General features: G+C 41.7%; 2 protein-coding genes across 9 annotated transcripts in view; one reads left to right on the top strand and one right to left on the bottom strand.

Moving 5' to 3' along the window:
- LOC114901884 (GTPase IMAP family member 5-like) overlaps positions 1–18,918 on the top strand; it is a 162,300-nt gene that overhangs the window by 81,209 nt on the left and 62,173 nt on the right. The gene's annotated exons all lie outside the window — the stretch shown is intronic.
- Positions 5,185–18,918, bottom strand: part of GIMAP4 (GTPase, IMAP family member 4) — a 28,812-nt gene continuing 15,078 nt past the window's right edge. For 4 of the 6 annotated variants that reach the window (XM_029234073.1, XM_029234074.1, XM_029234077.1 and 1 more), the window contains 3 exons: positions 10,491–10,604; positions 9,352–9,405; positions 5,185–6,920 (listed from right to left, as the gene is read on the bottom strand). In XM_029234073.1, coding sequence (XP_029089906.1) covers positions 5,995–6,920; positions 9,352–9,405; positions 10,491–10,604 — 1,094 coding nt within the window. In that variant the 3' untranslated portion in view covers positions 5,185–5,994. Of the gene's footprint in view, positions 6,921–9,351; positions 9,406–10,490; positions 10,605–12,277; positions 12,409–18,918 lie in introns of those variants that run through there. The other 2 variants (XM_029234078.1, XM_029234075.1) reach the window with 2 other exon arrangements.

The following is an 18,918-nucleotide window of genomic DNA, read 5'->3' as shown; positions in this document are numbered from 1 at the left end:
TAGGCACTAAGCGATAACATTTTACACGGTAGAAGTCCAGCTAATAAGAGTTGAGAACAGCTCCTCTTATAGGCGAAAGGAAACAGGAAGGCAGAGGAATCAAGCCATCAGATATGTGTCCTAAATTTTGTCTCTCCAAGTTCAGGAGACAAGAGGTATATTAGATAGTTAAGTTCTGGTCACTTCTTGAGCTAGGATCTGGGGAACACCCTCTGAGAAAAGCCTTTAAACATGGATGTCACCCTATGTGGTCCTCGTCTCAAGGATGGAAACACTTTCCGTTTCTATCTGGTTTGGCTGCTCCCCGGTACTTTCTAGCATTTGATTCTTCGTAGTTTATCCAAAGTTTATCTGTAGGATACTTAGTATGTTACAAGCCTCTGTCCTTTTGGAACCAGACTCAAGTTCTGAGGTTGTATTCTCTTTCCTTGGTTTGTATGTAGAATGAACAAGAGTTTAGGATTATAGGAAAGTTTGGTTGGGAATTGGCAAAGGAATTCACCACGAGGGTGGGAGTGAGGTCGCTCTAGAGCCAGGTGTAGAGCAAACTCGCCCCAGCTGCATCTGGCATGTGCTGCTAGTCATCTGCTTACTAGCATTTACCCCTCCTGTTCACTAACAAAACTACAATTTTGCTTATAACTGCAACGTACCCGTGTGAAATACTGAATTGCACAGTGTTTCTTGCAGCTGGGGGTAACCATATGCCCAAGAGGTAGTAGCAGAAGCCCTGTGGACATTTCTGGGTAGCCTTTGCTTTTGTAATAGATGTGCCATTCTGTCTTCCTTCTTGTGTCTGTGTTCTTTCCACCCGCAATTCAGACATGAGGCTGAAGGTGAAGCAGCCGTCTTATCACTTTGAGGACAAAAGTTACTTGCAAGTAATGGTGGAGAAAAAAATCAGGTTCTTTGGGTAGTTACATGGGCTCTGAACTTACCAGCCGTAAACCCCTTGTATCACAATTGAACCCTTTGTTAAGCTACTTTGGTGAAGTTCTCTTCCATGCAACCAGACATAGCCTCCAGCTTATATTCTAGGGCTGAATGAGCGTCACTGCTGGACCAGCCACAGAGATTTTAGACCATCAGGAGCTGTGGTGAAGTCAGCCAGGAGACCCTCAAAGGGCACTGCCTGGAGTGAGAAATTAATTCACTTGGTGACTTTACACCAGCTTGTGGACTTTCTTGTTGGGGACCAGCAGGGCTGCAGAGGCTTGACAGACATGGGATGTCACCCAACAAGTAGAGGAGACAGGGACTGAGGCTTGGAGACCCCATCTTTCTCCGCAGATCACAATGTCACAGAAGAAACCCATCCCCCACTGAAGGAAAGAAATACGATGGTTGCAAGGAGTCTCTAAGTCACCTAAATGGAGATTGAACACCGTCTAAAGTGGCTCTTTAGCAGATCCGATTGGACTGGTTTTTAAACAAGAGTAAATATTTAGTTATATATTTTCCCTAGAAGTAATGGATGGGATCTAGGAAAGAGTATAAAATTATAGGCAAATTAAACATGTACATTTTCTATTTGTGTCCTAAATGTAGTATATGTTTAGTTTTGCCTCGTAGGCTGTTTCCAGTGAATTCCAAATTGTTCCACAAGAAGCAACTGACTTATATTCTCAGAGGACTCGTTTCCACAAGCTTGCTCAAAGCATTTTTTCTGCAAAGGCAACTATTATCTCAAGAGGAATTAAAAATAGAGTTAAAGTTTCCATATCTCATTATCCTTTCTCACAAATCCTATATCAGAGATATAATGCCTAAGAAAATGTATGCCCTACATAACATAGCCATTGTGTATATGAAGCAAAAACTACAGAAAATGCAAGGAGATATGGATTAACAGATCCTAATAATATGACTTGAATATAAACTTGTCAGAAAAGACAAATCACGTAGACAAAAAATAAGTAAGGAGACAGAAGAATAAACATAATGAAGAAAGTAGCTCTCTTGGATTTATAGAAAATACATTCTTTTTGCGTAATATCAGAGAATACACCCTTTTTCAAATGCACATGGAACATTCACAAATATTGATCATATATTAATATACGTTAGCAAACATCAGTGAGTTCCATGAAGTAGAAATAATAAAAACAACACTTTCTGATCATGATGAGATAAAACCAGAAATTACATTTGGAAAAAAGTCCTTCCATCGAGAAATGAAAACACCTTGTATTAAACAACTCTTGTTGAAAAGAAAAATACAAACTGAGGCTTTAGAATTTCTTACAGATCATACTAATAAAAATACTAAATGTCAGAAGCTATAGGCTTCATTTAAAGAAGTGATCAGAGGGCTTCCCTGGTGGCGCAGTGGTTGAGAGTCCGCCTGCCGATGCAGGGGACACAGGTTCGTGCCCCGGTCTGGGAAGATCCCACATGCCACGGAGTGGCTGGGCCCGTGAGCCATGGCCACTGAGCCTGCGCGTCTGGAGCCTGTGCTCCGCAACAGGAGAGGCCACAGCAGTGAGAGGCCCACGTACAGAAAAAAAAAAAAAAAGAAGTGATCAGAGTAAAAAGCATTGCACCAAAAACTTCTTCAACTAAAAAAAAGAAGAAAATGAATTAAATTCTCACTTCCACAAAAGCTAGAAAAAGTACAATAAGGTAAACGAAAAGAAAGTACAAGTATGAAAGACAAAAATTAATGTAGTGGAGAAAAAATACACCTAATTAATAAATCAAAATCCTGGTTTATTGAAAAAATTTTAAATTAACAAACTACTCATTAACTTGTTCAGGAGAAAAAGAGAAAAGGGCACAAATAAAACTTCCAAAATGACAAGAGGAACAACCATTGAAATTGAAGACAATTTTAAAATTTAGAACCTTTTTGCAAATAAATGTGGAAACCTAGAAGAAATGGATAATTTCCTAGGGAAATGCAGATTACCAAACTTATCTCCATTAGAGAAAAAATTTATTTTTAAAAATATTTTTTAAAGGTTTTTTGATGTGGACCATTTTGAAAGTCTTTACTAAATTTGTTACAATATTCCTTGTTTTATGTTTTGGTTTTTTGGCCCCAAGGCACGTGGGATCTTAGCTCCCCAACCAGGGATCAAACCTGCACCCTTTGCATTGGAACGTGAAATCTCAACCACTGGACTGCAAGGGAAGTCCCTAGAGAGAGAAAATAGACCAGTGTACATGGAAGAATTAGAGAAAGCTATTAAGGAACCACATCACAAAGTAAGCACCAGGGACAGACTGCTATGCATGGAAATTCTTCCAAACCTTCTAAGTCCAGATAGTTTCCGTGCTCTTTAAATTGTTGCAGAGCATCGAAAACGATGAGAAATTTCCGAATTGCTTTTTGAAAACAAATATAACATTGATACCTAAGTCTAATAATGATGGTACAAAAAGATAAAACTATAGAGCCGTATCTCTTGTGAATGTCAACACAAAAATGCTAAATAAAATATTAGCAAACAGGTGCCAACACACCAAGAATGTGATACATCCTGACCAAGAGGGATAGAAAACAGAAATGAAAAATTGGTTCAATATTGGGAAATCTATTCATATCATTCACCATGATAATTCTCATGGATGATTTTTTAAAAGCCTTTAATGAAATTCAACAGCCATTCATGATAAAAACCCTCAAGAAAATAGTGATTGGGGGATACTTGTTTAACCTGATTACACACACACACGCGCGTGTGCACACACACACAAATACATGTACTACTGTAGCTCAGCAGCTATCTCACTTACCTAATTGGGAAACACTGAGGGCGTATCCAGGAAGAAAGCAAGTATACCCACCCACTACTAATCCACATTATAATGGAGGTTTTAGCAAATGCAATTTGACAAGAGCAATCAATTAGGGGCATAAGAATAAGTAAAGGAGAAGTGATACACTGTGGGACATCCACAAGATGGAATACTAGTCAGCAATAAAGGAGAACAAGCTCTTGGTTCACGCAGCTTGAATGATTCTCAAGATCATTATGCTAAGTGAATGAAGCCAGTCTCAAAAGGGACTTTGTTTTACTTATCTCTAGATTCTCAGCTCTCGTATAAAACCTACCTACCACCAAGTACAAACAACCAATGAATGTTAATAGATAGATGAATAGGTATGAACTCCCAAAAGTCTTGAGAGAAGAGGACATGCTTCATTCTTCTATTGTATTAATCACAATGCATAGTTTCATTCATCTGTCTGCCTTCTGCCCTGGGAGGCAAATAGGCAAAACTGCTCTCAGGATATGTCACACGGGCTTCTCATTTCCTAACTGCTAGTCAAGAGCAAAACATTTTTCTTTGTCTCATCTACAGCATTAACTCGGAGGCAGGGGTAAGAATAATTGAATGCATTTACACAGAAAATGTATTTACTTTCTCTTGGGAGGTATATGTGGTTCTTTGGTTGAATATTTGTTAACAGAAGGTTGTAATACAATAGCACGTTAAATTCATATCTCAGAATTTTGACTAAAACTGCAATGATGAAAACAGTAGAGACAGAGATCACCCACCTTCTGCAGAGTGAATCCAAACCTCTCTACTCAGAGTAGCTACCTCTAAAGGAGTCACGTGCTTCTTTGCACGGTGCTTCTCATATGCGTGAGCCTTTGCTAATTTTTATTAAGTGTACAGTCTAAACTCCTTTGTGTTTGGGGGAAATCATGGAGAGGCATATGCCCTAGTTTGAGCAAAATGGGTTAGGACATGGAGAAGACGATTTTAAGGTGACAGAGCAAGGAGAGTTGGCATAGGTCACATATGACCACCAGAACACGTTGGTAGAACATGGAAAAGTGCTTTGGGGAAGCCTAGAAATTATTAGGTGAAGAGTACTCAGTAGAAGAGTAGAAAAGGGATAGGGACTTAGCTATTTTTATCCATATATTAAAAAGAATTGTTGCATCAGGAAAGCCACAAAGGTCTCAGAAACGTAGGTCACGTGTAATTTCTATCAACACATAATGAATGAAACCAAGGGCAATGTAGTCTCTGACTGTCAGAGGTGTTGAGAATGTGGCTCAAACCTTCCAGGGAAAAGGAGAAAGGGAGAAGTCTAGAGGGTAGACCAAGACTACTTCCAAAATCATCTTGAACTTTTACAAAAGACTATAATTCATCCCTGTGCTCTTAGAAGAAATAGTGGTAGTATTTTCCAAAAAAAAAAGATTCCATTTTGTACAAATATGAGAGAACAGAAAAGTTTTATTATAATAACAATAAGCAAACAATTCAACTGGGTGGGACAGCAGTTAGTTTCCCAAGAAAAGGAGAGAACTGGTTATTCAGCAAATTGGTTGGTGTTGGTCAAAGAGTTTCTACAGATACATCTGAATATACCAAACATTGTTCTCTTATCTGTTGAATCTCTACCTTTCACTCTTCCTCGCATTTCACATAGTTGAGTTCTGAAAGATCTACCTTCCAGACAACTCTGTTCGTCAATGGGTGGATGATAAGGAACAATTGAGTCCTTCTGTAAAATTGTAAGTAAACAAATTTCCATTCATCTACAAAGAATTCTATAAACATCTCCATCTATAAGCTTAACTAATGCAAAGAACTGATCTTTCTCATAAACTATAAGGTTAAGATGATCACTGTGATCCTGAGGGTAAAATAAGTGAGACGAAACCACAGGGGGAGATTACCTACCACTCTAGAAAGAATCTAGAGGAGAAACATTTACTAGGGATAAACAGAGAAAGCTTGGGGTCATTTTCTTTGGTCTCCTGCATTCCTTCTCTCTGTGTCTCTGAGAAAGAATTCACAGTTAGGGAGCATCAATACGTTGTGCTTTGGAGTTTCACAGACTGAGAGTTTGTCCCTCCCCTGTTAAATCAATCAACATATACCAATTCCCAGCAGTGAGCTTTACTCTCCTTAGTCCTGAGAGTCTGAGAGACAGAAAAACGAGAATGCTCTGACTTACATGGGGCAGGGCCAGCTGAAAATATGCAGGAAGTATAGACATATTTTCATGAAGTTGGATCTTAATGTTTAATCCTCAAACAGAGAGAAAACAGAAGAAACAATCTTCAACAGGAGTAAGATGAATTCAACTATCCAGCTCTGATTCTCAACTTCGTGTCTGGCATTTTGCTGCCTTGCAGCACAGAAAGCCTCCCTTTCTGCCAACTCCCTGTTCATTTGCATTACTTGCTTTTGCCGTTCTAGTTCATCCCCCAGCATTCTGATTTTCTCTTCGTACTCCTGTCTTATCTGCTCTTTCTGTCTCTCTAGCTCTGCTCTGTAATTTTCTTGTATCACTAGGATTTGTTTCTGAATCTCCTCCTCGGCCCTTTGGTACGTGTTGTTCGTGAAGCACCTGCCTTTGCACTCTGCGACCACGCGCTGAACCAGGACCAGCAGCTGCTCCCTCTGGTTCTCCTGCTCAGCTCCCGTCGCCCTGTTGTTGAACACACAGTAGCGATCTCCGAACTTGTCCATCAGCTCTTGAATGACTTTTGGAGCTTCCTTTAAGTAATCATGGAAATCGGCGCCTTCCAAGTCATCTTTCCGGGTGAATAAGAGAATCATGTGTTTCCTAGCTGTCTCTCCAAACATTTTCAGGACCTTTTCCGTGGCTCTGTGGTCTTCCAGCGTGTACCGGCCCAGTGGGGTGACGAGGAGGAGAGCATGAGGCCCTGGGGAGGTCAGGGCCATGCAGCGAGCAATCTCCTTGCGAGTGTCAGCACCCTGTGCCTCTGTGTCAAAGATGCCTGGCGTGTCCACAACAACGACTTCCCTCCCGTTCCAGGTGCTGTCTCCTTTCTTACAGGACCTGGTGATGGATACTGCAGAAAAGCCCGAAGGAAACATTTTCTTTCCGAGGATGCTGTTTCCTGTTGCACTTTTTCCTGCCCCAGTCTTACCCACTAAGACGAGTCTCAGTTGTGAATCTCTGGGGTCTTGGTTTCCAAGCCCTGGCACAACAGGAAACAAAAGCCGTAGTGTTAGAAGGAACTTCAGCTGTCTCCCCTGCAAGGCTCCCGCCCACTGGTGCCCTTCTCTGTTGCCTGCTAGGGTCCTCCACACTCAAGGGATGTCTATAGAAAGCCCTCTGGGCTCGTGTTCCTCTTGCAGTATTTGGGGACTGCCCAGGTACTTTTCAGCATCCCCCCTGAGCTTCTTACTGTGACCTTGTGTAGGTAAGTAGCCCACAGAGGAGGAAACAAAATGGTTAAGAAGAGAACTCTGAGCTGCTACTGGTAGCTGTTCTTCATAAGATAACATAGGAAGTAACACAAAATTGGCGTTGCGTATTTTACTTCCTAGGAAAGTTCGAAGTTAATAATCAGAGCAGCAGAGCGTAGCAACTGAAACCTGAAGTAACGCACCAAGTCGTCTGATAGCTCTTTCCGTGTCTGTATTCAGCAGGTCTCTGCATATCTCTTTAACGTGTCTATAAAGTCAAAGTCTGCCCGATTTGTTAGGCATAGACCCAGGACCGGCGGGAAGATAAACGGCAATCACGTTTGAGAGCCTGTTTTCCCGAGAAGACAGACCCTGCCAGCCGGCCCTTGAATGTAAGACTGATTCCTGTGTGAGGAATCCTGTGTTATAACTACCTATTTCTGCTTTGAGACAATCCATACATTATCCCGCTTACACCCTTATAGACACTGTTACAAACTCCAATTCGTTTTCAGAGCTATCATCCCCAGTCACCCAGTTCCTCAGGCTAAAAATCTAGGCATCACCCTTGACTCCTCTCTTTCCCCTTCTTTCCATATCCAACCCATCACCAGGTTCTCTTGGCTCCAAATCCGTTCGCTTCTCTCTATTTTGAAGATCATCATACTAGCCCAAGTTACATCCCCGTCCATGCCTCAGTGGCCTCCTAACTGGTCTCTCTACTTCCGCTTTGGCCCTTTCAGTCTATTCTGTAAAGTGCAATAATCTTTTAAAAATATCAATCAAACAGAAGAGGGAAATTGCAGAACCTCCCACTCTGGCTTCCACAAAATCTGTAGTTCATCCCCATCTCCCACACACTTTATGGTGAAGCTTTTGCTGATCCCTGGATCCCTAAGGCAGAGTTTCTCACTTTTGATAACCAGAGTCCTGGGGTGAAGGAAGTAAATTTCCCAAAGCTGAGAACTCTGGATACGGATGGCTAAGATTACCTACGGAAAAATGTGGATGGGAGTTCAGACTATTATGTAGTTAGCATCACAATGGAAGATTCCAACCTAAGGATATCCTGAGGGCATTGGTTGACCTTAGAGACAGGGCGTAGGAAAATCATGGCTGGCGAGATAAAAAGGCACCAAGGGCCAGTGCCAACACTGCAACAATTGGCCAGTGTTGACAGCAAATGGACGGCAATCTACGATAGGTGGCAGACACAGCCATGAATTATTCCCTCTCTGTACTCATGCCTCTTGGGAATGTGGATTTGCAGCTACTCTCATCAAGAGGCTGGGTCCGTTTCTCCAACCCTTGAATCTGACTGGGCCACGTGACTTGCTTTGGACAGCAAGATCGTGCAAACATGATCAAGCAGAGACTCCAGAAGTGCTGACTTACTGTAGTTTGCCTTCTCTTTCTGCTTTTCGGAACCTTACAACTGCCCTGGACTAGCCTACTAGATGAGGGACACAAGGGCCTGTTATCCCTGTCCCCCTGGTCTGCCCAAGAGCTTGCTGACTACCAGACATGTCCATGAGGCTACCCAAGATTACCCAGTTGCATCCTGAACCACCAGCCTACCACACATGCATGAGTGAGTCTGGCTGAGATTAGCCAAGTTGATCCAGACCCAAAGACTGCCCAACTGACCCAGAAAACCAAGAGCCAGCTAAACGGTTGATGTTTTAGGCTCCTAAATTGTGGGGTGGTTTGCTAAACCAGCAGAAGCTCAAACGATATAATCAATGTCTATGGATAAGGGAGTAGAGGCAGGGCTATGTGACGAATGGAGTGATCAGTCTGTTGAATTTGTTGGTTATAGTGAGGCCACCAGCAGCAGGGAATTTAAGGAACTGAACGAGGAATTAATTACATCCACGTTCCTCCTTCCCAATCCTCTCTTGGGCTGAAGAGAGGGGCAGAGAAACAATCAGGGAGGCTACAACCCACTGTTCTGGTGTGTCCACGCTGTAGGAAGTAGCACATAAGAAACCTCACCAAGTCCGGATCAATCAGGATATTCTAACTCTCTTCCTCTTAGCTGTTTAGCTACATCATACTAGAGGGTCGAGAGAAATGAGAGAGCAGAGTAAATGAAGGGAAAATAAGAAATGTGGTTGAAAATGTTTTGCTCTTGTGCAGAGGGGGGCTGACTGACGGGACAGGAGAGACCCAGCCCTCCTCCCCCAAGCCTGGCCTGCCTAGCCCCGAGCAGCCTCTCACCGTGGCTGGTCCTGGGGTTGCTGGGGTAAAGGGCTGCCATTGTAGTTTGAATTCCTGGAAATAAAGAAAAATAACTATGTCATTTCAGGTAAATGGAGAGTAACTGGAAACTGGAAATGTCAACCTCATGTAACCAACAGTTGCTTTTTTTTTTTCATAAACTTGCTTGCTACTCGATTTCTCTTCCTCTATTTCCCAATACTTCTCCATTCTCTGTTTTCAGTCTCACTTTCAGATTGTTCATTTTTCTTTACACAAATGTAAGTGCTTCAGGGTCTTCCTTGGCACTGGTTCTGGGTGCCCTTGCCCACTCTGTTCAGTGAATTATTGCTTTGAATGCCATTTGTATGTAGCCTGCAGCCTACACCCTTCTCAGAGTTCCAAACTTTCAAATCCCATTCAACTTGTCCAGTTGGCAATTTTATGGGCATCTCACAGAGAACTCAGACAAAATGGAACCCTTGACCTCCATCTCCAGCCTGGTCCCCATTTCAGTAAACGGCACCCCCAAATGGCTCATGCAGAATCTTGGGGTCACATCCACAACACTTCCTTCCTCACTTGCTCACCAGTCTGTCACCAAATCCTATTGATTTTACTTCCAAAAAATGCAAAACTCTCCATTTCTCCCCATCTCCATGTTAATCCAACCCACTGTCATTTGATTGTAAATGTAACAGGCTCCCAACTGATACTGCATCTTCAATCCCTTCTCCACTCAATAATCAGACAGCTTTTTAAAACTGAAATTTGATTTTTTTTCCTTGCTTAAATTCCCTAATGGATTCCTTTTGCTTTTTATTTCAAATAGTTGAAAACCCTTGGAATGGTCCAAAAGGCCCTGCATGATCAATTACTCTCTCTCTCTCTTTCAAAAGGCTTGAGCCATACTGGTCTCCTCCATGTCCCCTGAATCCTCTAAGCTCCCTCCAGCTCCTAGACCTTTGGGGAATATTTCCCCCTCCCTGGAGCACTCCCACACCCATCCAATGCCCAGCTCATTTCTGCTCAGCCCTGAGGCCACAGTGTTCTGTTATTTCTCCAGAGAGGGCTTCTCCATCCCCATCACCAACCAACAAGTTAGCTCTGGTGTGGAGTTTGTGCTAGCCACACTCCAAGGGTTTCTACAGAATACGTACCACAATAGGAAGTTGTTCGTCTGATTTTTTTACTGTCTCCTCGTAGACTGTAAGCTTTGTGATGGTGAACCGTCTGTGTCTTGTCTGCCCCGTTCTTCCCCAGGGACAAGCACACTGTTGGACAAAGCATGGATCTCAATAAGTATCTGTTAAATAAATGAATTGATTAAAACAAATCCCCCTGATTCTTGCCTCCTCTCTGATTGAGCTTTACGTCCAGCCTAATCCGGCTTGTGAAAAAGATTATCCTTTCCTTATTTTTTAAAAACTTAATTCATTTATTTTTTGGCTGCATTGGATCTTCATCGCTGTGCGGGGGCTTTCTCTAGTTGCGGCGAGCGGGGGCTACTCTTCATTGCAGTGCGTGGGCTTCTCATTGCAGGGGCTTCGCTTGTTGCAGAGCACAGGCTCCAGGCACGTGTGCTGCGGTAGTTGTGGCACGTGGGCTCAGTAGTTGTGACTCCTGGGCTCTAGAGCTCAGGTCTTGTAGTGGTGGCACACGGGCTTAGTTGCTCCATGGTGTGTGGGATCTTCCCGGACCAATGATTGAACCCGTGTCCCCTGCGTTGGCAGGCAGACGCTTAACCACTGTGCCGCCAGGGAAGTCCCCTATCCTTTCCTTATTAACAGCACCTAGCATCCTTGAAACACGGTAATACGTTTTAAAGGTTTTCTTTCATTGCTACCTACTAACGTTGGGCAACGGAGAAAGCCATTTGAAGAACCCTTAGCAGATCAGATTTTAAGTAGGACAGGCTGAAATGCTAGTTGTTAAAGAAAGCGTGTCTGATAGGAAGCCAACAAATACAAATTTCAAACACTGTTAGAAAGACAGGCACTTCCTTTGAAAGTGGATTAGGAATAAGGAGTAGGAAACAACTTCTTGTAAACTGGGAGGAGAAATCACAGAATTTTAAAAAAATCAGCTTTGGGCACATAGTTGATGTTGGTGATTGATTTCAGGAGAAGGAGTAAGATACCAGAACTAGGAAAACAAAAGGTTTGGGGTGTTTCTTAAACACCATTAAGAATGGTGTTTCCATTCAGTCTGTGGACTTTCTCTTCAGCATTCTTTAATGCTGTTCTCTTTCTCCTAAATCTGATGTAAAACCAGAGGTCTGAACTTCTCTCCATACTGACGCTGGATGGCTGAATTCTCCTCCTACTGCCTACGAAAGAAGCATCCATGGATCCCCAGATTCTCCTGAACTGTAGATAGTAACATGGGCCAGCATTTCCCTCCTCCTATCTCCTAAAAGTTCCCCTTCCCCAACCCTGGGTGAAGTCCACGACGGGACTGTTCCTGAGGAGGAAGTTCCAAAGGGGCAGCTCTGAGCATATCATTAACTAGGTAAGAGAGTCTTGGATCCTGACCGTGTGCTGGCTTTGTGACACGGGGCTGCTGACTGCGCCTCTTACATCTCCTAGTGCTCTTTTCACCACCAGCTCCCCACACAGCTAATTCTGTCTGCTCAGCCAACACAAACCGTGAAAGCTTCGACTTTACTTATAAATTCTATCAATGGTGAAAACAATCATTTTTTCATACAAGTATCCTCTGAGCAGTGACTGCTGAAAGAGTTATCAATTTGTAGGGCTCAGCCTTCAAAACAGATTACTGCCTAAAATCAGCAAAGACAGGAAGCAGGAACCAATGAGAAATATATTCTGAGAGCAAGTTTGCAGGGAGTTTTAAGATATAGATCCAGAAGAGAAGTCCCCCCTCCACCAAATCACACATTTCCCTCCCTCTCTTCCCACCCCCACAAACACCCCTATTCCCTTACCTAAAAAAAATTCTGGGTCCTGCTCCCTTCTCTAACTTCGAAAGCAAAGCTAAACCAGGAGGTGACACTAAGCTATCAAGAAGCAAGAGGAGAGAGGAAGTGAGGGGAGGAGCTGTTCAAACTTGCTCGTGCAAGAGACCTGCCCACCTTATCACCCAGCAGCAGCAGAACTTTCTGCAATGATGAGATTGTTTTGTGTGACTCAGTTTGGTAGCCCTGAGCCACATGGGCTATTGAGCTCATGAAATGTGATGAGTGTGATTGCATTTTTAATTTTATTCCATTTTGATTAATTTAAAGTTAAATAGTCACATCTGCCTAGTTGCTACCATATCAGACCACGCAAAGACTCTATAGGGAGGGAAGAAATATGGGTCATGCTGTGAAGTTTGAGAAAAAACCACTGGGTCAAAACCAGAGAGTTGCCACTCAGAGTGTGGCCAAGATGGTGGAGTAGGAGAACCCTGAGCTCACCTCTTCCTATGGGCACACCAAAATTACAGCTATTTAGAAAGCAATTATGACCTAAAAACTAGTAGAAAAGATTTCTCACAACTAAAGATATAAAGAAGGAACCACAAGACAGATAGGAAGAGGTATAGTCAAGGCCCACACACCTAGGTAGGTGACACATAAATGGGAAGATAATTACAATTACAAAGGTTCTCCCCAAGGAGCAAGGGGTCTGGGCCCCACTTCAGGCTCCCCAGCCTGGGGGATCCTGCACCAGAATGACGAGCCCCCAAAATATCTGACTTTTACGGCCAGAGGGGCTTGCACGTGGGAGAGCAAGAAGGCTGTGGGAAACAGAGACCCCATTCTTAAAGGGCACGGACAAAGTCTCCATGCTCTGAGACCCAGCATAGAAGCAGTAATTTCAAAGGAGCCTGGGACAGACTCACTGGCTGATCCTGGAGAGCCTCCCAGAGAGGCAGGAGGCAAGGAGGACTCCCCTAGCGACGTAGACTCTGGCAGCAGCTGTTTTGGGGAGTTCACTCTATGACAAGGACACCTGTCATAGAATGGAGGCTTCTCCATTCTTAGAGTCTTCCCTCTAGCCTATTCCTGCCAGGGGCTTACCTGCCCACCAGCCAATTGGCACCAGTCCCAGAGCCTCCCAAGCCAAACAGCCAGCCATGAGAGGACTCAATGCCACTCACCAGGAAACTGGCACCAGCCCTGCACACTCAGGCAGCCACCCCAAACCTGGACCCACCCACCAGTGGGCCAGCACCAGCCCTGGAGCACCACAGGTCCCACAGCCAGCTGCACCGAATCCCAGCCCCACCCAGCAGCAGGCCAGCAGCCAGAGCACAAGCCAGGGCCTGGCAGCCAACTGGGCCAGAAAAATCTACAAAGAATCTACACAGCAAGGTTCTGGTTCAGATTTAATGGAGAGATCAAAAGTTTTACCGACACGTAAAAGGGAAAAGAGTTCAGCACCACCAAACCAGCTTTATAACACATGTTAAAGGAACTTCTCTAGGAGAAAAAGGAAAAGCCACCACTGGAAACCAGAAAATTACGAAACAGAAAATGCTCATTGGTAAAGGCAAACATAAAGGTGGGAAATCATCTATGCACAAAGCTCGTGGGAAGGTTAAAAGAGAAGAGCGGTAAAATAATTTATATCCACAGTAAGCACTTAAGGGACACACAAAGCAATTAGATGTCAAATATGATGTCAAAAACAGTAATGAGAGGAGGAGAGTACAAAAGCAGGGATTTAAAAATGCGTTGGAAATTAAGAGATCAGCAACTTAAAACAATCATATATATATATATATATATATATATATATATATATATACCCCTCATGGTAACCACAAACCAAATATCTATTATAGATACACACACACACACACACACACACACACACACACACGCGCGCGCGGAAAAAGGAAAAGAGAAAAAAGGAATCCAAACATAACACTAAAGATTGTAATCAGATCACAAGAGACAAAAGAAAAAGAAATTTATAAAAACACCTACAAAAACAACCCACAAACAATTAAAAAAATGGCAGTCAGAACATACATATCAATAATTACCTAAAATGTAAAGGCACTCAATGCTCTCATCAAAAGACAGAGAGTGGCTGAATGGATACAAAAATAAGACCCATATATATACTGTCTACAAGAGACTCATGTCAGATATAAGGACACACACCAACTGAAAGTGAGGGGATGGAGTCCCTCCCATGAGGAAGCTTGCACAAGCCTCTTAGATAGACTCATCCACCAAAGGGCAGACAACAGAAGCAAGAAGAACTACAATCCGCCAGCCTGTGGAACAAAAACCACATTCACAGAAAGACAGACAATATGAAAAGGCAGAGGGCTATGTACCACATGAAGGAACAAGATAAAACCCCAGGAAAACAACTAAATGAAGTGGAGATAGGCCACCTTCCAGTGAAAGAATTCAGAATAATGATAGTGAAGATGATCAAGGACCTCAGAAAAAGAAAGGAGACAAGGATTGAGAAGATGCAAGAAATGTTTAACAAAGACATAGGAGAATTAAAGAACAAACAAACAGAGATGAACAATAAAATAACTGAAATGAAAAGTACACTAGAAGGAATCAGTAGCAGAATAACTGAGGCAGAAGAACGGATAAATGACCTGGAAGACAAAATGGTGGAAATCACTGCTGCAGAACAGAATAAAGAACAAAGAAAGGAAAGAAATGAAGACGGCCTAAGAGACCTCTGGAACAATATTAAACATGCCAACATTCGCATTATAGGGGTCCCGGAAGGAGAAGACACAGAGAAAGGATCCGAGAAAATATGTGAAGGTTATCATTGAAAAGTTCCTTAACATGAGAGAGGAAATAGCCAGCCAAGTCCAGGAAGCACAGAGAGTCCCAGGCAGGATGAACACAAGGAGAAACACGCAGAGACACTTAGTCAACAAACTGACAAAAATTAAAGACAAAGAAAAATTATTAAAAGCAACAAGGGAAAGATGACAACACACAAGGGAACTCCCATAAGGTTAACAGCTGATTTGTCAGCAGAAACTCTGCAAGCCAGAAGGGAGTGGCACGATATATTTAAAGTTCATCAACAGGAAGAAACTACAACCAAGAATACTCTACCCAGTGAGGATCTCATTCAGATTTGAAGGAGAAATCAGAAGCTTTACAGACAAGCAAAAGCTAAGAGAATTCAGCACCACCAAACCAGCTCTATAGCAAATGCTAAAGGAACTCCTCTAAGTGGGAAACACAAGAGAAGGAGAGGACCTACAAAAACAAACCCAAAACAATTAAGAAAATGGTAATAGGAACATACATATAGATAATTACCTTAAATGTGAATGGATTAAATGCTCCAACCAAAAGACACAGACTGGATGAATGGATACAAAAACAAGACCCCTATATATGCTGTCTACAAGAGACCCACTTCAGACCTAGGGACACATACAGACTGAAAGTGAGGGGATGGAAAAAGATACTCCATGCAAATGGAAATCAAAAGAAAGCTAGAGTAGCAATACTCATATCAGATAAAATAGACTTTGAAATAAAGACTGTTACAAGAGACAAGGAAGGACACTACACAATGATCAAGGGATCAATCCAAGAAGAAGATATAACAATTATAAATATATATGCACCCAACACAGGAGCACCTCAATACATAAGGCAAGTGCTAACAGCTATAAAAGAGAAAATCGACAGTAACACAATAATAGTGGGGGACTTTAACACCCCACTTACACCAATGGACAGATCACCCAAACAGAAAATTACTATGGAAACACAAGGTTTAAATGACACAACAGACCAGATAGATTTATGATATTTTTAGGACATTCCATCAGAAAACAGCAGATTACACTTTCTTCTCAAGTGCGCACGGGACATTCTCCAGGATAGATCACATCTTGGGTCACATATGAAGCCTCAGTAAATTTAAGAAAACTGAAATTGTGTCAAGCATCCTTTCTGACCACAACACTATGAAATGAGAAATAAATTACAGGGAAAAAAGAAACGTAAAAAACACAAACACATGGAAACTAAACAGTATGCTACTAAATAACCAAGAGATCACTGAAGAAAACAAAGAGGAAATGAAAAAATACCTAGAGACAAATGACAATGCAAACATGACAATCCAAAACCTATGGGATTCAGCAAAAGCAGTTCTAAGAGGGAAGTTTCTAGCAATACAGTCCTACTTCAAGAAACAAGAAAAATATCAAATAAACAATCTAACCTTACACCTAAAGGGACTACAGAAAGAAGGACAAACAAAACCCAACGTTAGTTGAAGGAAGGAAACCGTAAAGATCAGAGCAGAAATAAATGAAACAGAAAGAAAGAAAACAGTAGCAAAGATCAATGAAACTAAAACCTGGTCTTTGAGAAGATAAACAAAATTTATAAACCTCTAGCCGGATTCATCAAGAAAAGAGGGAGAGGACTCAAATCAATAAAATTAGAAATGAAAAAGGAGAAGTTACAACAGACACCGCAGAAATACAAAGCATCATAAGAGATTATTATAAGCAACTCTATGCCAATAAAATGGACAACCTGGAAGAGATGGACAAATTCTTAGAAAGGTATAACCTTCCAAGACTGAACCAGGAAGAAATAGAAAATATGAACAGACCAATCACAAGTAATGAAATTGAAACTGTGATTTAAAATCTTCCAACAAATAAAAGTGCAGGACCAGATGGCTTCACAGGTGAACTCTATCAAACATTTAGAGAAAAGCTAACACCTATCCTTCTCAAGCTCTTCCAAAAAATTGCAGAGGGAGGAACACCCCCAAACTCATTCTACAAGGCCACCATCACCCTGATACCAAAACCAGACAAAGATATCACAAAACAGAAAGCTACAGGCCAATATCACTGATGAAAATAGAGGCAAAAATCCTCAACAAAATATTAGCAAACCAAAGCTAACAATAGATTGAAAGCATTATACACCATGATCAAGTGGGATATACCTCAGGATGCAAGGATTTTTCCATATCCACAAATAAATCAATGTGATACACCACACTGACAAACTGAAGAATAAAAACCATATGATCAACTCAATAAGTGCGGAAAAAGCTTTTGAGAAAATTCAACATCCATTTATGATAAAAACTCTCCAGAAAGTGGGCAGAGAGGGAACCTACCTCAACATAATAAAGGCCATATACAACAAACCCACAGCAAACATCATTTTCAATGTTGAAAAATTGAAAGCATTTCCTCTCAGATCAGGCACAAGACAAGGATGTCCACTCTCGCCACTATTATTCTACATAGTTTTGGAAGTCCTAGCCAATACAATCAGAGAAGAAAAAGAAAGAAAAGGAATACAAATTGGAAAAGAAGTAAAACTGTCACTGTTGGCAGATGACGTGATACTATACATAGAATATCCTAAAGGTGCCACCTGAAAACTACTAGAGCTCATCAATGAATTTGGTAAAGTTTCAGGATTCAAAATTAATACACAGAAATCTCCTGCATTCCTATACACTAAAAACAAAAGATCAGAAAGACAAATCAAGGAGACAATCCCATTCACCACTGCAACAAAAAGTATAAAATACCAAGGAGTAAACCTACCTAAGGAGGTAAAAGACCTCTACTTAGAGAGCAATAAGACACTGATGAAAGAAGTGAAAGACGACACAGATGGAGAGATATACCATGTTCTTGGATTGGAAGAATCAATATTGTGAAAATGACTATACTACCCAAAGCAATCTACGTATTCAAGGCAATCCCAATCAAATTACCAATGGCATTTTTTACAGAACTAGAACCAAAAATCTTAAAATTTGTATGGAAACACAAAAGAGTCAAAGTAATCTTGAGGGGAAAAAAAAAACAAAAAACGGAGCTGGAGGAATCTGACTCCCTGACATCAGACTTCAGACTATAAAGCTACAAGAAACAACACCACATGGTACTGGCACAAAACAGAAATATAGATCAATGGAACAGGATAGAAAGCCCAGAGATAAACCCACACACCTGTGCTCAACTAATCTATGACAAAGGGGGCAAGGATATACAATGGAGAAAAGACAGTCTCTTCAATAACTGGTGCTGGGAAAACTGGACAGCTACATGTAAAAGAATGAAATTAGAACACTCCCTAACACCATACACAAAAATAAACTCAAAATGGATTAAAGACCTAAATGTAAGACTGGACACTATAAAACTCTTAGAGGAAGAACACTCTTTGACGTAAATCACAGCAAGATCTTTTTTGAGCCACCTCCTAGACTAATGGAAATAAAAACAATAATAAAGAAAGGGGACCTAATGAAACTTAAAAGCTTTTGCACAGCAAAGGAAACTATAAACAAGACAAAAAGACAACTCTCAGAATGGGAGAAAATATTTGCAAATGACACAATGGACAAAGGATTAATGTCCAAAATATATAAACGGCTCATGAAGCTCAATAGCAACAAACCAAATTCAAAAATGGGCAGAAGACCTAAATAAAGACCTAAAGACCTAAATGTCTTTCTCCAAAGAAGACATACAAGTGGCCAAGAGGCACATGAAAAGCTGCTCAACATCACTAATTATCAGAGAAATGCAAATCAAAACCACAATGAGGTATCACCTCAGACCAGTTAGGATGGGCATCAT

Source organism: Monodon monoceros, unplaced genomic scaffold, assembly GCF_005190385.1.
Source record: "Monodon monoceros isolate NGI ecotype Baffin Bay Population unplaced genomic scaffold, NGI_Narwhal_1 Super_Scaffold_2, whole genome shotgun sequence".
NCBI lineage: Eukaryota > Metazoa > Chordata > Mammalia > Artiodactyla > Monodontidae > Monodon > Monodon monoceros.
Note: the sequence above shows the minus strand (reverse complement) of the source record. Positions and strands in the feature narration are given on the sequence as shown.